The sequence below is a fragment of the Delphinus delphis genome, chromosome 11, assembly GCF_949987515.2.
Source record: "Delphinus delphis chromosome 11, mDelDel1.2, whole genome shotgun sequence".
NCBI classification, from domain to species: Eukaryota; Metazoa; Chordata; class Mammalia; order Artiodactyla; family Delphinidae; genus Delphinus; species Delphinus delphis.
In genome coordinates this window covers 63,764,113-63,792,090 of record NC_082693.1, presented here as the reverse complement: position 1 = coordinate 63,792,090, position 27,978 = coordinate 63,764,113, and the positions used below count along the sequence as shown (strand labels likewise).

At 36.3% G+C, this 27,978-nt stretch overlaps 1 protein-coding gene across 2 annotated transcripts in view; it reads left to right on the top strand.

The window, feature by feature from the left end:
• The window catches only part of PPP1R12A (protein phosphatase 1 regulatory subunit 12A), a 149,685-nt gene that overhangs the window by 63,927 nt on the left and 57,780 nt on the right, over window positions 1-27,978 (top strand). For both annotated transcript variants that reach the window (XM_060025304.1, XM_060025303.1), the window contains exons 3-5: window positions 12,512-12,630; window positions 21,905-22,064; window positions 26,492-26,636. In XM_060025304.1, coding sequence (XP_059881287.1) covers window positions 12,512-12,630; window positions 21,905-22,064; window positions 26,492-26,636 — 424 coding nt within the window. The remainder of the gene's footprint in view (window positions 1-12,511; window positions 12,631-21,904; window positions 22,065-26,491; window positions 26,637-27,978) is intronic.

Below are 27,978 nucleotides of genomic sequence, written 5' to 3'. Positions count from 1 at the left end.
CCTGTGTTAGGCTAGCATTATGTAGTTTTATAGTATATAGAATGGAATGTTGATTAATTAGTACATTTAACATATTTTTCTTCACGTTTGGAGTAGTTCTGAAGACATTGCTGAAGATTTCATATCATTATAATATACTGGTAGTGACATTCAGTGACATCTTCATGGTCTTATTTACAGCATGGAAAAAGTTTCATTAGCTTTGTTATTTGATCATTAAAGAATCAGCTATTTAAGGATATAATTTTTTAAAATATTTGTGGTGGCTTATTTATGGCATGGCTTTTCTTCTTCACTATAACCTTTATTTCATAAACATACAACAGAATCCTCAAGATTTCTCTTGGCTTATCCTTTAGAATATATCCAGTATCTAACTGTTTCGTCACCTCTTTCATTTCTCCCTGATCCTGGACACTGTTCTTCACTGAAATTATTGCAGTTGGAATCATTCTAACCATAACCATCCTCTTCCCCCCATCTGTTTTCTGCACAGCAGCCAGAATGATCCTTTTAAAGTATTGCAAGTGGAATAACATCACATTTTAATTCAAAGCCCTTCACCCTCCAGTGGGTTTATAATGCATTTAGAAACCAGAGTTTTGGTGGCCTACAGGCTGTGGTTTGACCCTCTGTTACCTCTCTGATGTCATTTTCTCCATGTTCTCCAGGCTGTCTTTGTTAGCCAAACTGGTCCCCTTGCTGAGCCTTTAAACAAACTAAGCATCTTGCTTCATAGTCTGCACCTGCTGATTCCTCTGCCTGGAATTCAATAATGTTGTTATTTTTGGTAAAAGAATCAGAAATTCCTACCAATTTAAGAACTATATAAATTGCACCACCATGCCTATGAGAAACGTTACAATATTCCTAATATCAAGCTCAGAAATGAGACAACTCTATTTTAATCTTAACTCTGCTAATTAATTGCTATTAACTTTAGACAAATTACCAGCTTCTCTGAACCTCTGTTTCCTCATCTTTAAAATAGGAATGTTAACGCTTATCCCTATTCTATAAGATTATTGTGAAGATTAGATGAGATAGTGTTTATAAGACACTTGGCACAATCTATGGCATATATTTAGTTATCAGTAAAGTTAGCTGAATTAGTTGTTGTTATTCATAATTCTATCTTTGGTCACTACTTTTAGTGAAAAATAGCTAAGCTCTTGGTTCTCCTGGATCATTTAATAAAGAAAACTATCATCTGATCATTTGGTCTTAGAGCAGACCTAGCTAGATGAGAGGAGCAGGAGAGAGTGAAGTAGTCATTTGTCCTATTTACTTTGATATGTGGGTATTTGAGCACCAAGAAGAGTTGGCAAATCCATGCATTTCGGTTATTTACATATTTCTTGTCAAGAATGATACATAGTTAGTGTAAAGCAGACTATGTATTTTGGTTTTTTTGTTTTGGTTTTTTTTTTTTTTTTTTTTTTTTGGCAGTACGTGGGCCTCTCACTGTTGTGGCCTCTCCCGTTGCGGAGCACAGGATCCAGACGCGCAGGCTCAGCGGCCATGGCTCATGGGCCCAGCCGCTCCGCGGCATGTGGGATCTTCCCAGACCGGGGCACAAACCCGTGTCCCCTGCATCGGCAGGCGGACTCTCAACCACTGCGCCACCAGGGAAGCCCCCTGGAGTCGTCGTTTTTTGAGGAGAGGAGTGTTAGTGGTATATGGAGAGAGTAACTGATAAGACAGGAAGAGGGAACTGAGACTACAGCACAGAGGAATTTGTATGCCTTGCTAACTGACCTTTAGTGGTGATGCGTTTTTAGGAACATGATGATCCTTCTCTGTATTTTAAGAAGACAATTCTTGACTGATTAGGGAGTTTGAACAGATTAGGGATTAGGGAGTTAGAGACAGGGCAGTGGCAGTGAGCTTGGAAGTGGGGCAGATCTGAAAGAAATTTGGAAAATAAAATTAATAAGGCTTAGTGTGATTCACTGGATCTAGATAGTAAGGTGGGAGGAAAAATCAAAGGTAGTTATAATGCTGATAATAGCTAGCATTTATTGAGTGCTTACTGTGTGCCAGTCACTGCTCTAAGTCCTTTAATATACACTGCTCTAAGTCCATAATTTTGGTCATCCTAACAATTACATGAAAATATATTGCTGCCACCACCCCACAGGCCCAGATGCACAATTCCAAACCCTCAAAATTCTGAAAAATGACAAAATAAATTGTAAGTTTGGTGTAGGCTCATTTGGCAACTCACCATGACTTGAACTGATACGAGGCTATTTATAGTCTTTGTTTCTTCCCCACTTAACTTATTTTTTGCAAAAATATTAACATGTTTGGTTATGGAGTACTGCCTCAGACTCAATAAGGGTGTTGCATAATCTACAATATTATATTTCTAAAATATGAAAAGTTTTGAGGGCTTCCCTGGAGGCGCAGTGGTTAGTAATCCACCTGCTGGTGCAGGGGACACAGGTTCGAGCCCTGGTCTGGGAAGATCCCACATGCCATGGAGCAACTAAGCCCATGAGCCACAACTACTGAGCCTGCGCTCTAGAGCCCGTGTGCCACAACTACTGAAGCCAACGTGCCTAGAGCCTGTGCTCCGCAACAAGAGAAGCCACTGCAGTGAGAAGCCCATGCACTGCAATGAAGAGTAGCCCCCGCCCGCCGCAACTAGAGAAAGCCCGCACACAGCAACGAAGACCCAATGCAGCAATAAATAAATAAATAAATATTTACTTATTTCTTTATTTATTTTAAAAAAAGAAAAGTTTTGAAATTTGGGTTTGGATGAGTGATGGTTGGCCCGTATTATAATTCTTATTTTATAGATGAGGAAACTGAGTCATAGAGAGAAATCACACGATAATTGGCAGAGCTAGGATTTGAACCTAGACAGTCTAACTTGTCAAGTCTGCACTTTAAGACACTACACCATTCTGCCTCCCTTTCTAGCCTTTGTAATTGGGAAAATGATGCCCTTTAACTTTAGTATTAAAGAATTAAAGAGCAAGATTGAGGGAAGCAGAGGAAATTCGAGTGTAGTGGAATGTGAATTTAAATAAGCCTAGTTTGAGATGCCAATTAAAAAGGTGCAATAGGAAGCCAGGACTTCTTTGGGTATGTTTATAATGCGTAAACTGAATTTCATCAAATCTAAGATGCCATCGTCATAACACATTGTCATTATTTTATGTACCAATTTAAAAGGTTAAAAACAAAAACCTGTAATACAGTGTGTGTGTTTTTTTGTTTTTAAGCACCTTGGGGTTTTTTTTCCCCACACACACAGTATCATTCTTTATCTAATTGTAGTGTCTTGGATGCAGCATTGCTTAAGAATGTTGTATTGTTGCCTTTGGGATTTTCTTCTAAGCCACTGATAGCATTCTGCAAGTGTTGTTGGTGGTGCTTTCTTGATCTTACTACAAGGTATCAGCAAAAAGTTTCAGACACCATCCAGGAAGACATTTTAAGTAACAGTTAAGCTCAGTAAATAAGGTATCAAAGGTATGAATGCACATAAATCAGTTGAAGTTGAAAACAGTATGAATAGCTGTGACTGGGGTTACATGAAGACAGATGATGACAACCATGTCGTGGCCATTGTCCATTGCTGAGACATCATTGATTGTAAGGTCAATAGATTGTAGAAGATTTCAGCAATATTAAAATTTGGGGAAAATGTATATCTTAGAATTATTACACAATGAGTAGGATTTTTGCCTCTGGGAATTGGGAGATACAGTAATAAAGTAAGACAGTAGTGCATGTAATTGATTTTAATAAATAAATATGCATTTTCAGGAGTTAGTGCATGGTCAAAGAAGTATAGTCACTGCTCTGAGGAATAATTAAGAGAAATAAGAAATGCTGAAGACAGAAGCTACAGAATTTCCTGTATTTAAAGGTGGTTTTGCAAAGAGAAGAGAGGAATTTAAATCCTTCTGCACATTTTGAATTTGTTTTTGTGTTTTGTTTTGTTTTGACAATCTGGGTGCCTAGATAACTGGAAAATAGAGCCCACTTTCACAGATAGATTCATTTCTCTCACACACAATAGCCTGGTCTTTGCTATCGGCATAATTAATTGTATCTGTAGCATAACTGTGAAACCACGATGTCAGAAATTTAGCACAGTATTTGGCAAGGTACATTAGTCCATGTTACTGGACTAGTAACAGGGTTTATGTATAAAAATAATACTTCTACCTGTGAGATTTTGACAAAATGAAATTTTTTTAAAGGTTAAAATTGGTAATGTTATAAACATTATAATTTCCTGACAATTAAAAATGAGAATTTCTGCTTCTTGGAAAATAGAATAGATACGTTTTTCCCGTTTTTCCTCCTGCTGAATACAACTAAAAACCCTGAACATGATATATAAAATATACAAAGACTCTATAAGATAGAGAGAAGACCAAAAAAAAAAAAAAAAGATAGAGAGAAGACAGAACAGCTACGGATCTCAGGATCCAAAGAATGACAGGAGTAAGTTTCTGGCTTTTCTCTTTGCCTCAGATATACCACACTTGGAACTGAGGAAGCTGATAACCCAGAAGCACCAATGGCCCCACACTGCCCCCCCAAAAAAGCCCCAACAAAACCCTAACCTCTTTAGCCAAATACTAGGAGAGGGGTACCCTAAAACCTTAAAAAAAAAAAACTACTCCAGCCAAACACTGCAGAAAAAAACCATGGTCCCACCCATACCCTCACTAGCAAAGGCCAGGTAGGGAGCATAGACTTCCAACATTACCAGGCTATCATGAGGTATCCTAGCACCTCTACTGTCATGGTGTCAGATTAGGCCAGATACAGAACCTGCCGAGATTTTCATCCCCATCGGATAGTTAACTAGCCCTACCCTAACTGGCACTGGAGACCACGTGGGAAGCCTGGACTTACACCCCCACCTGGCAGTAAAAAGGAGCTCCTACTCCTCCCCACTGGGGTGGAGTCAGAAGAGGCCTGGTAGAGAGTAAATACTTTCACCACCACCCATCAGTAAAGAGGCCTAACTCTTTCTCCCCTTATGGTGTCAGTGGAGGCCACATAGGGTGTAGTAGTGAGGCACCCATAGCCTCCTTAGCCAGGGAGGTATCAGTGAAGGCTTGGTGAGGAGTCAGAAGTAACAAGGAGCTGTTCCATCGCTAGTGTCAATGGTGGCTGAGTGGGGAACCTGAACTTCTACCCCTACCTTGTAATAATGAGATGGCATCTCCCCATCTTTTCTGCTAGAGCAGGGCCAAATATAGTCAGCTAACATAGAAGATTTAAGCACAATCTAGAGTCTCATAATATACCCAGAGTGTTCCAATTTCAATTGAAAATCAGTTGTCATACCAAGGAACATCTCAAATTGAATGAAAAAGACAATAGGGGGCTTCCCTGGTGGTGCAGTGGTTGAGAGTCTGCCTGCCGATGCAGGGGACATGGGTTCGTGCCCTGGTCCGGGAGGATCCCACATGCCGCGGAGCGGCTGGGCCCGTGAGCCATGGCCGCTGAGCCTGTGCGTCCAGATCCTGTGCTCCGCAACGGGAGAGGCCACAACAGTGAGAGGCCCGCGTACTGCAAAAAAAAAAAAAAGACAGTAGGGACCAGCGTTAAGATTACAGAGATATTAATCTTAAAATTATTTGACAGAGATTATAGAGTGGCTATCACAGAAGTGCTTCAACAACCAATTACAAGTATGCTTCAAACAAATGAAAAAAAGTCTCAGCCAAAAAAAGTCTGCAAAGAAATAGAAGATATGAAGGGGAACCAAATGGGAATTTTGGAACTGTAAAATCCAGTAACCGAAATAAATAGCAGATAGACTCAGCAGCAGAATGGAGGGGATGGAAGAAAGAATTGGTGAACTGAAAAACAGAACAACAGAAATTACCAAATCTGGGCAACAGAGAGAAAATAGACTAAAATAAAATGAACAGAGCCTCAGGGGCCTGTGGGAGTATACCAGAGAGCTAACATTTTTGCCATTGGAGTCCCAGAAGAAGAGAAAGAGGGCATGGCTGGAAAAGTATTTAAAGAAGTAATAAATGATGGCTAAAAACTTACTCAAACTTGGCAAAAGATATAAACCTACAGATTCAAGAAGTTTAGCATATTCCAAACAGGATAAACCAAAGCAGTTCTAAAAACAAAAGACAAAGTAAAAATCTTGAAGGCAATGAGAAAGGAACTACTATAACATTGGGGCAGGGGGCATTGCATTAAAGCAGACTTCTCATCAGAAACATGGAGACCGGAAGGAAGTGGCACAACATTTGTCAGGTGCTGAAGGAAAGAACTGTTATTTTAAAGAAAACTTTCAAAAGTTCCAGGTCAGAACTTTTGTTTGGATTCTTACTGTTATAGTTACTTTCAGCTGTTTTTTATTGTGATATAGAACTTCAAATAGGAAATAGGAAAGTGCATTCCCACTAAAGATGCATAAGGTTATTTACACTGATTTTATGTTGCTCAGAGGTTTCCAAAAGAAAATAGCATTTATTTACTTATTTATTTTAATATATATTTTAATATATTTTATTTATTTATTTATTTTTGGCTGCGTTGGGTCTTTGTTGCTGCATGTGGGCTTTCTCTAGTTGTGGCGAGTGGGGCTACTCTTTGTTGCGGTACGCAAGCTTCTCATTGCGGTGGCTTCTCTTGTTGCGGAGCACGGGCTGTGTAGGCATGTGGGCTTCAGTAGTTATGGCACGCAGGCTAAGTAGTTGTGGCTCATGGGCTCTAGGGTACAGACTCAGTAGTTGTGGCACACGGGCTTAGTTGCGCCGCGGCATGTGGGATATTCCTAGACCAGGGATCAAACCTGTGTCCCCTGCATTGGCAGGCAGATTCTTAACCACTGTGCCACCAAGGAAGTCTGCATTTATTTTTGAAGTTAATAGTACAATGTTCTCTTACCCATCTTTGAAAAGTTCAGGTAGCTTAGTTTTCATAATTTCTGTCTCATTGGATGGCTTTGAGTAATTCATTTGAATTGTCAAGAAACAACTATTTCAGTGGTTTTCTGACTTTGTGGGGTTTTTTTTTTATTGTGGTAAAAACATAATATTAAATATATCATCTTGGCCATTTTAAAGTGTATGGTTTAATAGTGTTAAGCATATTCACATTTTTGGGGGGCAGATCTCTAGGATTTTTCATCTTGTGATACTAAAACTACCTGGTAAACACTAATTTCCCCTCCCCACTCCCCTAGCCCTTGGTAACCACCTTTCTATTTGCTGTTTTTATGATTTTGACAACTTCAGACACTTCATATGAGTGGAATCATATAGCATTTGGCCTTTTGTGACTGGCTTATTTTGCTTGCCATAATGGCCTTGAGATTCACCTGTATGACAGAACTTCTTTTTTAAGGCTGCACTGACGTTTCGAATTTTAAAAATTCATGTATTGAAAGCATGAAAAATCCATGTATTGGTTAAAACAACTTCTTGATACTAGTTTTTCTACAGTAAATAAAACAATGTACATTAAGTTTGAACACTAAATATATTCAGCTCTTGCTGATGAAATTTCTTTCTCTTTGTCTCTTTGATTACTATGTTCTCATTAGCTTCTGATTTAAAGACAAGGGCTTTAATTAAAACATCAAATTTTTAAAATGAACTATTTCTCCTTCTCAATCTCTTCTGTGGTTTGGCTTTTGACAAAACTCAGAATCCAAGATAATTATGAGACTGTCAAATTTGTCTGCTGAATTCAGTTAACATTGAATCATTCTAACCCAGATAGAATCCTATCCATCTAATATACCACATCCAAGTTGCACCCGATAATTTGGTTAACAAGTTTTACACCTTTTATTAGATTTTTAAATTCACACATATGCAAATAATTTTGTAGAAATCCATTTGGATCATGTCTTGAATTTGAGGTTTATTATCCAAAATTATTTATTGACTCCAAGCTGTAGGTTATTATAAATCTCAGTAAACCTAGCAGTTTACCATTTTTCACTTCAGTAATTTATAAAGATTTTCATCATTCAATAGGTGGCATCTCCTATGTTGACCTCTTTTGTATTGCTTAAGGACATCATTAACCATTGTTAAGCAAATAAAAGCCTGCCCTTTTTTTTTTTTAAACCCTGAAGCATTCAAAAAAGTTACCCATCTGAAAAACAGCCTAATATTCTGACTTTCAGTTTGGGACTCCTGTGTGAAATCTTCATAGTTTTTTTTTTTCCCCCCCAAGAAATCTTACAGTAAATATAGTGTATTTTTCCTAATCAGCAGTCCCATGAGCTGCTTTTAATACCCCAGCCGTTTTTGTTCTGAAGGAAATCTGACCATCTGTTTTCAGTATCTCCAAGGGTCCCACAAAGTGAGTTTCTGGTATTCCAGATAGCCTGTATTTTGTTTCACATTATCTTAAATATTGCTTTCTAAGTGTGATGATTTTGCATGATGTGATAACAGATAGAATTTAATTTTATTTTTAGACATTAACTCATTTAAACATAACACAGCCCTGTAAGTTACCTATAAGCTAGGTTTCAAATGTTTTTAAGTTAATGAATATCACACAGCTGTCAAGAAACAGAGGTGGGAACCAAACCCAAAGTCTGCAGAATTTAAATGTTTATGCTTTTTTTCACCCAACCAATGTTTGAATGGCTTTTTGAGATTATTCATGGTAAATAAGAATTAATGCCATGGGGTTTTATTTATTTATTTTATTTACATTTGCAAATAATAGTTCTTGAGTCATGGAGAGGTTTGTGAATTGTATGCATACATATTTATACCTAAACTTTTGGCTCAGGGATTGCTCCAGGCCCTACTTCCTGCCCACAGTTTTCAGAACTTTACTCTTGTTAGTTTCTCTTAACATCCTTCCTGTTTATATAAATTTTGGATTGTCTCATTTTGGCTTTGACCTGTTATTTCCTTGAGACTCTGCTTCCCTCTGCTAGCACTGCAGCCACTTTGAGGTCTTCCTTTTATTCTGTCTTTACATCCTGTGAATGATTTCTAATACCTAAGCAAAATATAGGTGGTTTTATGTAAATATCTCTGATTGTTTGAGATTTTGCCTAGCAGAATACCTACATATTCCCCTGGAGCATAGCACAGGTTCTACTCCAATAATACCTTATTTTTTTTTGGCTCCAGATTCATTTATTTATTTATTTGTAGTATATAAATGTTCTTCATTAGTTTTATATTACATTTTTTAAAACTGTGAAACAGAAAAAGTTTCTTCAATTCAAATATGACTTCTGTTTGTAGAAGTCCCCGTGAAGATCATAAAAATTGTTTCGCACAAGGAGAAATGTTTATAACATATTATTAATTGTAAAAATACCAGGCTACAAAATGGCATGGTAGTCATTTTTGTGGTCTAATATACATACACAAAATAAACTTGCTGCAGAAAACCAGGATAACAAAAAAATCCCCCCCCGCAACGAAAACCCCAGCTAATACAAATCCCTCCTAATGTGGGACTTCCCTGGTGGTCCAGTGGTTAAGACTTTACAATTCCACTGCAGGTGACGCGGGTTTGATCCCTGGTCCGGGAACTGAGATACTACATGCTGCACAGTGCGGCTAAAAAATAAAATTAAAAAAGCAAATTCCTCCTAATGCTACCTCTGTTAACTTTATAGTGTATATTCTTTCCTTTTTCTATCTTTCTCTTTCTATGTGTGTGTGTCTTGTAAAAGTTAAATCTCCACACAGATATCAATAGCTAGTCGGTAAAGTCCTTCTTAAAGCAAAAGATTGACAGACCTGACTTCATACAACCTTTAAATTTCATTCAAATACAAAATGCTGTAAGAAAAGGTTTGCTTTTTTTTTTAATGTGGTGACAATATGGAAAAAATATTTGCAGCACATCTATTTGTCAGAAGGAGGGAATAACTTATTTTTTTGTGTATCATTTATTAGTACTACCGTCCATCTATCACAGACAAGTCAAGAACTTCAGTGTATCATAGACACCTTCCTCGCCCTCGCTTCTCATATCCAGCTGATCTCTAGTATCTCCTAGATATCTCTGGAATTTATCCATTTCCTCCATCAAATTCAAGCTTCCAACATAATTTTTGTCTACGCTGCAGTAGCTCATTAGCTGGTCTGACTACTTTCATTCTTTCTCCATTCTCATTTATTTTCCATACTTCACAAAAGTGATCTCTTTGAAACACATAGTTGATCATTTACAGATCTTACAAAATAAACATTCACTGACTTTGGGGTGTACCTGACATATTATATAGAGATTGATTCTTTCATTTACTCTCAGGAGAATGAACCAAACCCTTGTCTAGCCATACACACTTCCTGTCACAGGTTTTTGGTGCCTTTTGTTCTCTCTCCTGGAACATACTCTCCTTCCATTGTGTTTGCTAGTACCTATATATTGTTCAGAGAATCCTTTTCTGACCTTACTAAATCAAATTATTCTGTTATTCACTTGTAGACATAACTCACTGTTATAAGACATCAAAGTTTTACATGTATTTAGGGAATTAATCTAGCTCTCTTTCTAGATTATAAGATCTTTGAGGGGAAGATCTGCATTTGTTTTTGCTTACTGTTATATGCCTGACATGTAACATAGTGGTAGATACATAGTAGACACCTGTCTCAGTCAGCTTTGGCTGCTGTAAGAAAATGCCGTAAACTGGGATGCTTAAACAACAGACATTTGTTTCTCACAGTTCTGGAGACTAGACAGTTCAAGATCAAGGTGCTGGCTAATTCTGTGTCTGGTGAGGGCTCTTTTCCTGACTTGCAGATCGCTGCCATCTTGCTGTGCCCTCCATGCAGAGAGACAGTGAGCTCTACTCTCTTCCTCTTTAAAAACATTAATCCCATCATGGGTTCTCGAACCTCTACCTCATCTATACCTAATTACCTCCCCAAAACCCTACCTCCTAATAGCATCATATTGGTGGTTTGGGGTTTCAACATGAATTTTGGAGGAGCACAAAACCATTCAATCTGTAACAACACCCCATAAGTATTTGTTGAGTTAAGGCACACATTAAAAATACAAGCAAAAGAAGTAAATAAGAAGTTCACAAAAGGAGAAAATACAAATGCTAGTGAACATATCCAGATTTTTTTCAAATTCGTGTGTAATCAGGAAAGAAAACAATGATAAGATGCTGTATTCTCATCACGTTGAGAAAAATTTTAAAGATTGATAATGTCAAATGTCCATTTAAGAACACATCCATTAGGAGGATGGCATTAAATAAAAGTATGATCCAGCCATATTGTGGAATATTTTTCAGCTATTAGAAGGCAAGTGTTGCACTCCAGTACATTTAAAGTAATCCCATTAATTTTTGTTTTACAAAAAGAACCTCAAAAGTGACTGTATATATTTCTTTATAGACACACATATAAATTCATAGTAAAGGTACCAGAAAGATATTTGCCATGCTGTTGATAGTGTTTATCTCTGGGGAGGGAACATGATAACAGAAGGAGAGATATAAGGGAGTTTTTTCTTTTTTTCTTCTTTTTTTAAAACTCTGAGGGCTTTTTGTCCTTCACTGTTTTGATAATGTGAATATTGTCATGTAGCCTGTAAAAAAATATATATACAAATAAGAGTTAGATTGATTAGGAACATCGGAAAAAAGGGAGCCATTCTTTATATATAGAAAAGTAAAATCAGGGATGCCAAAAGAACATGGCTTAATCTGGAACTACAAACAGTTCCATATTGTTGGAGTCTGAAGTGTGATACAAGAAGGAAGAGGAATGAGGCTGAAAAGAAGACAAAACCAGATCAGTAAGGGCCATGTAGGTATGTTTTCTCCTAGCGTGGACAACCATTCAAAGAATTTTAAGTTGGAAATTGACTCTGGTTGTGTTAAATAGATGATTCTGGGAGATGTGCAGTTGGCATAGTGAAAGAGATTCGCAACCATTTTGTATCCGGATCCCTTTGTCAGGTCTGATGAAGCCTGTGAATATGTTCTTAGTATTGTGTTTTGGATGCATAAAATAAAATACTGAGTACAAAGTATGTATGTGCTTCTTTAGTAACACATTAAATAAAAAGACTCAGTAGTTGGTCTAATAATTACCTTAATTTCAAAATAGTGATGAACATACACGGTATTTTAATATATCTGTATCAGCTGAATGACCTTCTGAATTATGCCCATGAGCCCAAAGTTAAGAACTTGCTTATGGCATGAGACTGGGAGCATGAAGTTCAGTTAGGAAATCAGTCAATATGGAGATAATGAAAAATCTTAATGGAGACAGTCTGAAATAATTCTATGAAAGACTTTGTAATTATTTTAAAATAACATTTTTGTTTTAGTTAATGTGTGTACCTTATAGAAAAATTTTAGGAAATATAAAATTTTAAAAAGGAAAGAAAACATTTTTTATGGTAGTTTCTTAAAACTTAAATAATACCTATGCTATCCTTGGTTTTTATTGCTGCTCTTGCATAGGAGCTTGCCTCATTAGCTATGCATTCAGTCTTATTTTGATGATACCGTCATTGCTTAATTCTCTTCCCTTTAATTTTACAGGTTTTTGATTGGTCAGGGAGCACATGTAGGTGCTGTCAACAGTGAAGGAGACACACCTTTAGATATTGCTGAGGAGGAGGCAATGGAAGAGCTACTTCAAAATGAAGTTAATCGGCAAGGTAATGTAACCAACCTAGATGTAAAATATGTTTAAAACTGTTGTGTAAAGAACATGATACTTGACTTTTTCAATAAATGATTGTTGACATTGAAGGGCAATCTTAATTTGAGTGGAAAGAAAATCAGTTTACTTAACAGTATGTGAAGTAAGGTTCTACTTGAAAAAATATATGATTCTTAACTCTACGTCTTTTTAATGTTTTTAAAGTTGAAAGAAGTATCATGAGTGGTAGGGTAAGGCATAAAATTATCTGTCAATAAAAGCTTTGGAGAGAAGTAAAACAGGCAAAGGGGATAAGGAAGTGTACGGGGTGAATGAGACACATTGCAAACTTAAAGAGTGGTCAAGAAGTTGTCACTGATAAGGTGGTATTTAAGCTAAGGTCTTACTGGGGTGATGGAATGAATCATGTAGGTCTGGGGAAGGAACATTGCAAACAGAGGAACCAATGAATTCAAGGATGGGAGGGTGCCTGGTGTTTTCAGAGAAGCAGCGAGTGTGACCAGTATGACTGAAGCAGGCAGAACAAGGAAGAGGCTGGAAGGAGATGAGGTCAGAGAAGTAGCAGTGGACCATATCACATAGGGCCTTGTGGTCTGTTGGAAGGATTTTAGCTTTTAACCTGAGTGAAACAGTGAGCTAGTGGAGGGATTGAGATAGAGGAGTGACATGATCTGACTTGCTTTAGAAAGGATCTCTGGGGCTATTGTGTTGAGAATAGATTATAGGAAGGTAAGGGCAGAAGTAGGAGAATGGCAAGGGCAGGAGCAGGGTGGTAGTAGACAAAGTGATGAGAAAAGATTGGATTTTAGATATATTTTGAAGGTTTGGCCAAGAAGATTATTGAGTGATTAAAACTACAGTGTGTAAGAAAGAAGAAGGCAGGGAAGATTCTAAGATTTTTGGTTTGAGCCACTAGATGGGTGAAGTTTTTATGAGAGATGTGAATGTTGTGGGAAAAGTAAGTTTTGTAGGGAGAGTTCAGGGGTTCATTTTTCAGACATGTTAAGTTTGTTTTGCCTATTAGGTATCCAAGCAGTTGAATATGTCAACAGAGAGAGGTACAAGCTGGAGATAAATTTGGGAGATGTCAATTTATAGATGAGGAACGATTGCTTATGGGTAGAATTTCTTTCAGGAGTGATGAGTGTTCTAAAACTGTTTGTGATAGTGGTTGCACAGCTCTGCGAATTTACTAAAACCACTGAATTGTATACTTTAAATAATATGTGAATTATATCTCAATAAATATAAAGCTGTATTATACTGCAATTCCTCTTCTGGGCATATAACCAAAGAATTAAAAGGAAGGTTTCAAAGAGATTTTTGTACACCCATGTTTATAGCATTATTCACAATAACTAAAAGATGGAAGAAAACCAAGTGTTCATCAATGGATGAATGAATAAACAAAATGTAGTATATACTTAGAGAAAATGCTGCTCAGCATTAAGAAGGAAATTCTGACATATGCTACAGCCTGGATGAACCTTGAGAACATTATGCTATGTGAAGTAAGCCGGTCACAAAAAGGCAAATACTGTATGATTCCACTTACCATGAGGTACCTCAAGTACTCAAAATCATAGAGAAAGTGGAATGATGGTTGTCAGGAGCTAGGAGGAAGTGGGAATGGGGACTTGTTTAATTAGCATAGCATTTCAGTTTTGCAAAATGATAAGAGTTCTAGACATTGATTGAGCAACAGTGTAAATGTACTTAACGCTACTGAACTGTCTACTTAAAATGGTTATTAAGATAGTAAATTTTGTTATGCATATTTTACTACAACTTAAAAAAACTAATATATATATATAATATATATATAATATACAACTTTAAAAAACTTATATATATATATATATATATATACACACACACATATATATAAATTACTGTGTGATTTCCACTATATTATGTCTAGGCAGTGATTAAATGGGTATTATCAGAAGAGAACTGTGTTTTCCTAAGGTATGGGATATTGGTTCAGAAGGTTGACTCCAGCTGAAATGTGGTTCATCAGGAAATAAAAGCAGAGAAATAGAAGCTAAGTCAGTTCCTTGAAAAGAGATTTTTATTCCTTGGGATTAGGAAAATTCATAATGACTACCTGGTTGTTAAAAAAAAAAATCTTAGGCACTGAAACTGAAGAAATATTTAAATGCCTAAATAGAGTTGAGGCATTGTAACAAGTGGCTGAAGGTACCTGGAGCTCAGGAGAAACAAGGCACACATTAGGAAACTAGTCGTAACTGGAACTTGGATAGATACACGGAAGAGCTTTTAACAGCTGTGTCCTAAGCAAGCAATTTTGGAGTAATAGGATCTTCAAGACTTGAAGAAGCTGGAAGAATGGGTATAAAGCATCAACCTGGATGAAGAGTCCCTTATCTGTCCAGCTTGCCCTGGTGAATGCCCAGATAGATAGCAACAATATTGTTTAATAGTAGTTAGCAATTATTATGAACTGGGAAAGGGATGGATATGTACTGAAAACTTCTTGTCTTTAGTTTCCTTCTATATATAAAGGAAACTGTTAGCAAGGCTGATTTTAGTTGTAATGATTCATTCAGTTTTGATTAAGGTGCCAGCATATGTTCTGAGTGCTGGGTATTTTTTTTTTAAGAGACACACTTTGTTCTTAAGGATTTCACGGTGTATAGAAGTGACAAGTATATAAACAGAGCCCCACAATGCAGTGTGCTATGTGCTAAAATATAGGTAGGAACAGAATGATGTGGGAGAACAGAAAAGCCTATGAGTAACTGTTTGCAGTAGTCCGGAAGGGTTTGAGAGATGACATTTGAGAGGGAATTTACTTGGCAAAGAAGGGGGGTAGTGGACAAAAAAGGCATGTGAGACAGGGGTATCAGCATGTGCAAAGAAAAGGAATTGGAGACATAGCATACGTGGAGAATTCATTAGAATTGGAATGGAGTAAAAAGTCAGGATGGAATTAGTATGAGGTTGAGGCTCGAGAAGATTAGGCTGGAGCCAGATGGTAGACATCTCTTTTGTAGGCATTAGACAGATGCAACAGAGATCCCCAAGCAGGAAATTAACCTGATTGGATTTGGTTTTTAGTAATAAAGCAGCTGATGGTAATCTGGAGGATGCATTAGAGTGGGGGATACATGGTGGCATGCCTTTCTTGAAGAAGATTCTTCACTTAATCCAGGTGAAAGATGAAAAGGGGCAAAATGGTTACACTTAAGATGGAAAAGAGCAAAGAGCCAGGACTGTTTTCAGAAAATATTAAGGTAAAATTAAAACAGCTTGGTGGAGAATTGAATGTGGAGATGAAGGAAGAATTGAAGCAAGCTAATTTGCCTCCTGAAGTTTCCAGTTTAAGAAGTGATGACTGGATAAATTCACTCGGGAAAATGTGGGACAAAGCAGGAACGGATTTAGAGAGTGTATGAGTTTGTTTTGGGATATATTGAGTTTGGTTGCTAAAGCACATCTAGATGACAGTGTTCAGTGCACTGTTGGAATTTAGGAAATGTCAGGATGGAAAATGTAAATCTGGGAAAATAATAGGTGAGGGGAAATTCTAGAAAATAGTATATAGTATGACCCTGAAACTGAAAAGTAAAGAGCTGATACTAAAAATAATAACTAACTCTTATTAAATACCGATTGTTTGCCAGGCATTGAGCAAAAGGCTTTACATGCATTATTTCATTTCATTCTCACAGCAATTCTAAGAGGTTAATACTACTGTCACCCCATTTTACAGATGAGAAGCTGAGGCACAGTGATTTGCCCAAGGTCATACATGTAGGAAGTCGTGCTGTATGTAGTTCAGTCCCAAACAGTGTAGCAGATACCTTGAGCCCACACTCTTCATCACTGTACCATACTACATTTTATTAGGAATATCTCTTAGAAAATATTTCATGATATTCATTTTATTCATATAATGGGAATACATGAATTTATATAGCATAACTTTATTCCAAAGAAACAAAAGATAGAGGCATCTCTAATAGAGTTTAACATTTATAAAAAGAGCACCCTAAATATATCTCTCGTAATGACAAGATTTCTCAAATTATTTATCCTGGTATGAAAGTTATTATTTAATATTTTAAAGTTCTTTAATCACTCTTTTGGCTCTTATTTCTTATTCTAATATATTTGATTAACAACTAGTCATGCTTGAGTAGATTGCCTTTGAAAGTAGTAATGATTGAATAGTAGATGAAAGTATTTCTGGTTTATGTTTTAATGCAATTTTCTTTATTTAGTGTGGGACACAAGTAAATTTTTGCATTTCTTAGCTAACAAAATTCCAATTTGATTTTATTTTTTCTTACCTATGAGAATTGGCTACATTTCAAGCTAACATTTACTGTTGTTGGGTTTTTTTTTTGTTTTTGTTTTTGTTTTTTTTTGTGGTACGCGGGCCTCTCACCGCTGTGGCCTCTCCCGTTGCGGAGCACAGGCTCCGGACGCGCAGGCCCAGCGGCCATGGCTCACGGGCCCAGCCGCTCCGCGGCACGTGGGATCCTCTCGGACCGGGGCACGAACCCATGTCCCCTGCATCGGCAGGCGGACTCTCTACCACTGCGCCACCAGGGAAGCCCTACTGTTTTTTATAGCAGTGACAGATGTTAAATAGTCTAATCACTTTATTATATCACACCCAATTTAGTTCAATATACATTGTTTTCGTTGTTTAAAAACCTTGCAATTATAGGTGGATTAAGGACCAGTTAAATTCATTATAAGATCTTCTTCCTATTAGACCACAGTGCAGTTAAAGAGAAGCAGAATCATAGACTTTTAGAACTGATCATGATAATTAACACCTTAGTGCTTATTCCTCATCTAAACACTTCACAGATAATATTAATTAATTTAATCCTCACAACATTGTGGATAGGTATATACTTTCATTACTCCTATCTTACAAATAAAAGAACTGAATATTAGTGTAGATTGTGTCTTGCCCAAGATAATAGAGCTAGTAAGTGGCAAATCAGGGATTGAAACCCAGCAGCCTAGGTTCAGGTCTGTGTTCTTAACCCATTATACTAATATTCAAAGAAGTTATGGCTTTCTCAAAGGCTGCTAGCCTAGTTAAAGCACTGGAATTAGAAAACAGGTATTGTAATACATAGTCCAGTGGGGTTTAAACAAAAATTAATGGTCTATTGCTCTAATCAGTGGTATTTTTGAAAGATTTTAAGAACAAGAGTGTTTTTTTTTCTAACTGGATTTTCTTAAGCATAAGAAATTTCTCTTCACATGTACTTTAATTTTAAACTTGAGTTGTATTTATATATAATTCATATAAAGGCACAATTTGGTGGCAGCAGAGGGTAACTGCTTTCTAATTAGGTGAAGATAGCATGAAATTAGATAAATCCAGAAGAAGTAGCTGGTTTTTTTTGTTTTTTGTTTTTTGTTTTTTTTTTTTTGAAGTAGCTGTTTTTTATTTCAAGTCCAGAGGAAATTTAGAATAATAAAAGACAATAAAAGTCAGACTATTTAAGATGATAAAGAGAAAAGGGATAACGATAATAAAGATGTTCATGTATTAAAAGACATGGTAAAAAAAACTAAGCATAAGAAAATAAAATAAATCAGTCTGAGAAAGGTCATTTAGTAGAAAGATTATTCTTAATGTATTAACAATTACAGCTTTATAATTTCTTTTATGAATAACATTAGAAGGCATTTTAAATAAGATGGGCTGATTATCTTTTGAAAGGAAATTTATATATGTATAAAATCGCATTGTTATAGAAATGGTGATACTTTGTAATTAAAGATTATAATAGGTTTTGTCCGTTACATATATAGTGTATATAATTGTTTTTATAAAGTCTATTTGGAAAACTTTTTTGCAAGTTTCTTTCAAATGTAGTAATGAGGGACTTCCCTGGTGATCCAGTGGTTAAGAATCTGCCTTGCAACACAGGGGACGTGGGTTCAATCTCTGGTCACGGAACCAAGATTCCACGTGCCATGGGGCAGCTAAGCCTGCATGCTGCAACTACTAAGCCCATGCGCTCTAGAGCCCATGCACCACAGCTACTGAGCCTGTGCGCCGCAACTACTGAGCCCGCATGCCACTACTAAGACCTGACACAGCCAAATAAATAAATAAGTAAATATTTAGGAAAAAAAAAGAAAAATTCAAGAGAATAGTTGGTTCTAGCACCAAGAGCAAACATTTGGGGGAAAAAAATGAGATCTCTAGTTTGAAGATGACTACCTGCACTTCTGTAATCTCGGGATTTTAAAAATGTTTTTCAGTCATGGCCTACTTTTTTGAGATTGAGCTTCAATTGAACAGTTTAGTTTTATGTTGAATAAATGGTAATTTACTAAGCAAGCAAGGTAAGGATACATTCCAGATAGAGGATACTAGCTTGCACAACAGCACAGGCACATGATGTACTTGATCTATGTGAAGATCTATATGGTTAGAACACTGGGTGATGATAGAGGAGAAAGACTAGAAATTAAAAATGCATTGAGACCAAATCATAAAAGGCTCTGTCTGCTACACTAAAGAGCTTGAGCTTTGTCTTGTAGGAGGTGAGCAGTCATTGACAGATTTTTATAGAAAAGAGAGATGATTGTATTTTGCTACAGAAAAACCAGTCTGGCGATGATGTGAGGAATGACTCAGAAGGAACTGAGGAGAATGAATTAAGGGCCAGCTGTAGTCGTCAAAGTGTGAGAGACATAAGACGAACTAAAATAGTGATTAGGGGCCATTAAGAAGACATTTTAGGAAAAGAAGACATTTTAGGAATGGCAACTCAGAATCTGCTGACTAATTGGATGGAGGCTGTGGATAAGGCAAAGGGAGGGATTAAGGGTGACTTCCGGGTTTCTGGGTAAATATTGGAACCTAATATAGGAAATATAAGACAGACAGCAAGCAGATTGGCTAGGGAAAATTGAGATAAGATTTTAGCATTGAGTTTGAGGTGACTGTGTTATATCATTTTATTATGTATTATATTACATCCCTAGTTTTGACCTCTTCTCTGTTCTCCAGACTCAGATATCCAGCTAACTCCAATTAGATGTCTGTTAGTGCATTTCAAACTTCACATTTCCGAAATTGAAAATTTAATTTTTCTAGTTGCTCAGGCTAAAAACCTTTGATTCATCCTTGACTTCTCTTTTTCTCCTACATCCAAACTAACAGCAAATTCTGTTGATTTGCCTTGAAGAATGCAGAATCTAACCTCTTTACTACCTTCACTGCTACCACCCTGGTTCAAGTTACCATCATCTCTTGCCTGAATTATTGTTATAGCCTCCCAGTTTCTACCTGTTTTTACTCGTAACTTTTCAGCTTAAGTGATCCTCTTAAATTGAGTGGGATGTTGTCACCCTGCCCCCCGCTCATTGTCCTCACTACTCTATAGACACCCTGCCTTTTCCTAATCAGAAGAACATTCCAAGCAGGCTTCTACCTCAGTGCTTAATACAGACAGTCCCTGACTTATAGTGGTTCAGTTTAACGATTTTTCAACTTTATGATGGTTTGAAAGCAATGCACATTCAGTAGAAACCATACTTCAGATTTTGAGTTTCGATCTTTTCCCAGGCTAGTGATATGCAGCACATATTCCCTAGTGACGCTGGTCAACAGCAGCAAGCTGCAACTTCTGGTCAGCCACGTAATCATGAGGGTAAACAACCAAACTGATACACTTAAACAACCATTCTATACCTATGTGACCATTCTGTTTTTCACTTTCAATACAGTGTTCAGTAAATTACATGAGATATTCAGCGCTTAATAATTTATTTATAAAACAGGCTTTGTGTTAGATGATTTTTCCCAACTGTACGCTAATGTAAGTATTCTGAGCGTGTCTAAGGTAGGCTACATTAAGCTATGACAGGATAGGTATATCATATGCAATTTTGACTTAGGATATTTTCAACTTTTGTTGTAACCCTATTGTAAGTCAAGGAAGATCTCTAGTACTTCCCTCTGTCTGGAATATTCTCTAAGTTTATGGTATGACTGTCACTTTATTTCTTGCTGTAATGTCACCTTATCAAAGAGACTGTTCTTTACCAACCTATATAAAATAACAACTCTTTCTCATTACCTTCTATACCTTTACTCTGCTTTTTTTTTCCTTCACAGATGTATCATCTGCCATGTAATAGGTTCACTTCTAAACCCCTAACACCTAATAAAGTACCTGACATATAGTAGAGACTCAGTACATATTGACTGATTGATTGATGAATGAGTGAATGAAAAATTCCAGCCAGCCAATTGGATACATGGATATGAATTATAGAAGAGATCTTAGCTGAGGAGTTGTGTGTATGTGTAATTATTTTTTACTCATGTATTTATGTATTCATCGTTCATTCAGTAAACATTTACTGATCCCTTTTACTTTGTATCAGGTATCCATCCATATGGTGGGGATACAAGATAAAAAAGCAGTATATTTACCTTTTTTAATAAGCTCGTTGTCTTCTGGAGTATAAATGCATCATGGTATGTGCTATTTATTAAATAACCAGCATTTGAAGCCATAAGATAACATGAGGTCACTGAGGAATTTCAGGATTATCATTTCTATTTTAATTTTTTTCTCAGGATGTTGAGCGCTTTGAAGGTCGTGTCCCTTTTTGAATTCTCCCCACTCTTATCATCTCAACCTAGCGTAGCGCTTAATGCTTTTAAATGAATAAACATCTATATAACTTACTAAAATTATAAAACTGATAGTGATGGTATGAACAGTGTACTATGTTGGAAAAAGAAAGGGGTGTTGGTAGAAAAATAATCTGATTTAAGGTCTATTCAATTTTAGATGAGGACAGGACCTCCAAGTTGAAGTGTTCAATAAACATTTGTACCTACTAGGCTAGAGTACAGATAACTGGTCAAAGCAGTGGATAAAAATTTGAGACTTAAATACATATGATTGTTTAAAACAACAAACTTTTTTTTTAGACCAAAGGATGGGGAATACCTTGGGGAGTATTCAAATCTTCAAAAACAAAAGGAATAAGCAGAAAAGGTAAAAAGAAAGCCAAAATAATACTGTAGGGCAAAAATTAAATAGTCAATAGAGAATGCTAATAAAATATCTACAGTATTCCTACATTTCTTTATTTAACCAGCTTGTTCTAAGCAGCCCATTTTTCAAAAATATAATTTCACTTTTAATTTTCAATTAAACTTGGAATGTTTTGGATAATTTTATTTCCAAACAAAAACATTTACTATAGAGAAAAAAATGAAAAAAAATATTTTATTTTATCAGGGGTTGATATAGAAGCAGCTCGAAAAGAAGAAGAACGAATAATGCTTAGAGATGCAAGACAATGGCTAAATAGTGGCCATATAAATGATGTCCGGCATGCAAAATCTGGAGGTACAGCACTTCATGTTGCAGCCGCTAAAGGCTATACAGAAGTTTTAAAGTAAGTATTGCTTCTCACAGTTGTTTTTCTGCTTTGATTTGTTTTCTTTATTTCACTTTTCCTTTTTTTAAGATACCTGCTAACATTATTTGGAAACAGCTTTTGTAAGTTATTTAATGTCTGTCTATAGGGAGAAAGAGAAAACTACCTTGAATGTTATTGCTTTATTTCTAAAGTTCTTTCTTTCACTCTCAAATTTTGAGTATTCTACTGTTCTTCCATTGCAATTTTCCAATAAGTGAAATTTAAGTGTCAGACAACCATTATATGTTACCTTCTGGCCTAGTAAATTATTAGAGTCACTTTGAGATTCCCAGATAGGTTAGCTCTGGATACAGAGACTAAGAACAATGTTGTGTATAAACATATTATCAAATTCTGAGAGCTTGATTCCTACTGATTGTTTATTTACATGTAACTTATCTGATTTTGTTTTGGATTTTCACTACATGAACACTGGAATCCAGAGTGCTGTTAGCATAATATTAAATATTAAACCATAAGCAACTTAGACGATATAGAGTTATATACTGATCAACAAATATCTTTGGGGCAAAGCTCCTTTATGTCACAATAAATTTGTGTTTTGGTTTTTACTTATGCAGTGCAAAGGTGTTGGCAACTGTATGGAAAAAACAATTCAGTGCATAACTTTTGTTATATCTATGTGAAGGCTAATAAGCCTGGCCCTCAGCAAAATCTACTGCACCCTCTATTTTACCTTTGTTCCACTTTGGTTTCTTATATCAATCCCTTCTCCTTATTCCCTCTCCTCAGTAAAAACAGTGAAGAAGTTTAAGTGGGTCAGTTATTCCGGGTTTCCTCCTATTTCAATCCCTACTCACTTCAGTAATTTAAGCCTTCTCCTAGAATAGTACAGTTAACTTTTTTTTAAATTAATTTATTTATTTACTTTTGGCTGTGTTGGGTCTTCATTGCTGCACACGGGCTTTCTCTAGTTGCGGTGAGCAGGGGCTACTCTTCGTTGCAGTGCGCGGGCTTCTCACTGCAGTGGCTTCTCTTGTTGCGGAGCACTGGCTTTAGGCATGTGGGCTTCAGTAGTTGTGGCACGCGAGCTGTAGAGCACAGGCTCAGTAGTTGTGGTGCACGGGCTTAGTTGCTCTGCAGCATGTGGGATCTTCCCGGACCAAGGCTGGAACCCGTGTCCCCTGCGTTGGCAGGCGGATTCTTAACCACTGCGCCACCAGGGAAGCCGCTACAGTTAAGTTGTAATTAGTTTCCTTGTCCCATCTGTTTCTCTCTAATCCAAAATTTTTCAGACTTTGAAACCCCATCAGAGTGGGTCATGAAATGAACTTAGTGAGCTGTGAACAGCATTTAAAAAGAAAAAAATCGAAAATATCAGAGTATTGCATATGGTAAAGGTATTTTGTTTCTTAAAATTCTTGTTTCTATAAACATATATATGAGTACTGGATTGCACTGTAAAATAGATTTCTAGACTGCTTCCAAGTGGTCTTTGTAATTCAGTTGTCCAGGCTCTTAAAATCCTTCATTAAGATTCTCAGCAGGAATTGGGATGAATTTTAAACTCCTCAGCTTAGCACATAAGACCATTAGTCATCTGGCCATTGGTTCCTCTTTCAAGCTAAGCTGCTACCATTGCTCCTCAGGCATGCATGATTCCAGCTGTATATATCTACTTGAAGTTCTTTCATGATGCCTTAATGCCTACTCTTGTTTCTATCTAGATACTTTCATTCACCATCTCTTCAACTTGGAAGCAGATTCCTTTCTATCCTTTGACTCAGTTCAAGGCTCTTAAGCCCATGAAAAAGAAATGCTCAACTTCATTCATAATAAGTGCAGATAAAGCTACAGTGAATTATCATTTTTCATCTATCATATTGGCAAAGATCAAAATGTTTGGCACACTGTTGGCAAATTTGGGGAAGGGCACTCTCTTACATTATTGGTGGAGGTATAAATGACTATTGAGCAAATTTTATCAAAGTAACAGTTATTCTTTGGCTTAGCAGCACTACCTCTAGGAGTTGTTTTTTTTTTTTTAATTTATTTATTTATTTTATTTTTGGCTGCGTTGGTTCTTTGTTGCTGTGCACGGGCTTTCTCTAGTTGCAGTGAGCAGGAGCTACTCTTCTGTGCGGTGCACGGGCTTCTCACTGCTGTGGCTTCTCTTGTTTCAGAGCAGGGGCTGTAGAGCGCAAGCTTCAGTAGTTGTGGTGCACAGGCTTAGTTGCTCTGCAGCATGTGGGATCTTCCTGGACCAGGGCTTGAACCCATGTCCCCTGCGTTGGCAGGCATATTCTTAACCACTGTGCCACCAGGGAAATCCCTAGGAATTTTTTTTACAGATATTCTCACTCACATAGGAAATAAGGTATGTGCTAGCAGCATTGTTTGTAATTGGAGTAGGAGAATGGTTGAATAGATCATGATACATCCTTTCACTAGAATACTCTATAGTGATTAAAACACTACTTATAGATATGGAAAGAGCACTAGGATATGTTAAGAACTATGCATCATTTGTGTTTATGTTTTAAAACTTTAAGTTGTATTTATTTATATATGCATAAAATCTCTCTGTAAGGATCTAATCAAAAGTAGTAGTATGATTATCTCTGGGGCAGGGAAACTGGTTGGCTAAAGGTCAGCAGTGGGAAAGTGACTTTGCTATCTAGCCATTTATTCTTTTTTAGTTTTGAAATTTGTGAATATTTTACTTAGGAAAGAAAATATTAAATCAAAAATAAATAGAAGAGATCCATTTCAAATGTAACTGTGTCCCCACTTACCCCCTCCCCCCAAACACACACAACCCCTTTCAGTTGATTTTTATGCTTTTCAGTTCTGTACTCCTATTGCAGCTTCATCATAGAACCTGTCTGTGAGGGTTGATTGTTGTTTTACTTAACTTTTGTCCTCCATTAGAAGTTCCTTGAGCATAATAAATACTGTCTTATTTTTTTGAGTATCCTTGCATGGCCTGGCATATAGAGAGCCTTATGTTTGGGGGGCAGGGTGTGTGTGTCTACCTTTCTCTCCGCACAGACTCTCAAGTACTTAGAATTTTGTATTGCTCAGGATATTTAACATTATTATAGTTCATATTTCCTATTGGGGGTATATTTTTATTATCTTCCATTATTATTTCTGTCTCTATTAATAAAGTATCTGATAATATTTATGTTAGTTGCCATATTTTTTAACTTAAATCTTCTGACTTATATCTATTAGCGTGTTTTTTAGATCACTGGCTCTTAAATGTTGATCTGCAGGCAGGAGACAGGCAGTGATGTGAGATCATATGCAGAACTTATTAAAAGTAATAAGTTGACAGGGCCCATCTCCCAAGATACTGATTAATTCAGTGGAACTGGGATGGAGCTGGGAAAACTTTTTTTTGTTTTTTTAATAGCAAGTTTTTCAGATGGTTCTGCTATGGAGCCATAATTAAAAACATCTGCTTTAGATATTGTTAGGAAATAGGGGATCAGTTCTTGAAACATAAATAAATGGTTATATATTAGCTATCACTACCACCTCCTGTAGGTAAAAAGAAGCCCTCTCAAGGTCAGCATCTTGGAAGGTAAGGTTAAGGTTAACCAGATTTGAGTTATAAAGTATTTAGTGTTCGCCTTTGTGTGTGGCGCTGTGCTGTGTGCAATTTATAGACCCATTCTTTGCTCTCTGTGAGCTTAATTTCTAAATAAAACGAAGGTTGATGTCAATATACAGTTATAAGGGCATACTAACATTTATGCAACTCTTTCCATTGTATTAAAATGTATTCCTGTTTTCTAGCTTTGTTGATTAGAATATCTGCTTTCTACTGCTACAGAAAAGTAGACTCGACCCCTCGGAATATTTGTTTTGCTTTGTTTTGTTTCTAACAGTCATTTTCCTATGAAAATTTCCAGTGGTAGATCATAAAGGTTCATGAAGGCTTTCACAAACCAGTTCCTTAACCACAAGGCAACAATGACACTACAAATAACTTTGTTTGATCCCAGTATATTTTTAGAACATGTTCAGCTTGAGATGATATATCATATGGACACTTGAAGACATTTCCTACAATAAATCAGTTTAACATACAAATTGATCCAATAGTTTTGAAAAATTATAGGCTCTCCTGCAAAATTTTCAGTTAGAAACATATTAACAAGAATTAATCAGTGTCATACCAAACCATAAGACTCATAGTCATTAGGAATTAATTAAAACTGAATTCATTATTATGGCAGTAACTCAAGATCCTCTATGCCAGTGTTTTCTGAGAATTCTTTTGTCCTAGTTAATTTGTTGAGGGGAGGAGGGATTCTGAACTATGAAAAGAAATATATTGCAAATTTTTGTTAACTTGCGTCGTATATAGCTGTTAATTATATCCAATCATTTCTAGATTTTAATGATGATGTAATTCACTGTAATTTGTTTAGACTTTTAATACAGGCGGGCTATGATGTTAATATTAAAGATTATGATGGCTGGACACCTCTTCATGCTGCAGCTCATTGGGGTAAAGAAGAAGCATGTCGAATTTTAGTGGACAGTCTGTGTGATATGGAGATGGTCAACAAAGTGGTAGGCCTTTCAAATGTACTTTAAATATTTCAACTTCTAGAAATATAGTTTTAGTCTAAAAAATGTTATGAGAATATAAATTATTTAATTCTATTAAGGTTTATTAACTGTGTAAAACATTTTGTGAATCATTTATTCATTTTTATTATTAAGTCTTTTCCAGCTACTTATGAGGTGATTTGGCCTTGTTCGACAAAGAAGTATTACTCTTTCTGTAATAGTATTACCATATGTGTCAAGTAGATTTGGGTGCTTCCATTGATATTATATTCTTAGAAATTCACAAATTAAGAAATTTTGCAAGCATATAAGGTAGAATATATTCTGAATAATGAACTTTCTGGCATTCTGGAGACTTGTACCAGTAGGGTTATTATAAGGACTAAGCTGGCAGCAGGAAAAATCCTTACTATTTTGGGTCAACAGCTCTTTGAAATTTTCTTTTCCACTATGAATAAAAATAGATTGACAGATGTTCACCTGGACTACTTTTTGAAACTAAGTCATACCTGTGGCTGGCTGAACTTTTAAGTAGTTTAGAAATATATATGTTTATTTTATTACTCTACTAAGAATTTATAATTAATTTTTATGGCGGTAAAGTAGAAATAAGATCTCAAAAAGTTAAACTTGGAGTTACCACATGACCCAGTAATTCCACTCATGACTATATACCCAAGAAAATTAAAACAGATGTCCACACAAAAACTTATACACAAATGTTCATAGCAGTATTATTCATTGTGTACCAGAAAGCAAAAGCAGATGTCCATCATCTGGTGAAGAGATTACCAAAAGGTGGTAGATCATGCAATGGAATATTATTCAGCAATAAAAAAGAATGAAGTAGATACATGCTACAATATGGATGAACCTTGAAAACAGTTTGCAAAGTGAAAGAAGCCAGTCACAAAGGACCATATATTGTATGATTCCATTTATATGAAATGTCTGGAATAGGCAAGTCTGTAGTGACAGAAAGTATATTAGTGGTTGCCTCAGACAGGGGGAGGGGGAGTGGGGAGGGGATTGCTAATGGGTATGTCATTTCTTTTGGGGGTGATGAAAATGTTCTAAAATTGATTGTGGCAATGGTTGTAAAACTCTGTGAATATACTAAAACCATTGAATTGCATACTTTAAAATGGGTGACTTGTATGTGAATTATAGATCAATAAAGCTGTTACCAAAAAAAGTAAGCGGAGGTATATCAGCTGCTTATCTCTCACAGGGATTTCTCATACATCTCCTTCAAGTCATATGTACCATGTTTTATACCTACCATTAAAAATGTTATCTAACTTCTTTCTGTATAATCATACAGAATCACCGAAGGCATTTT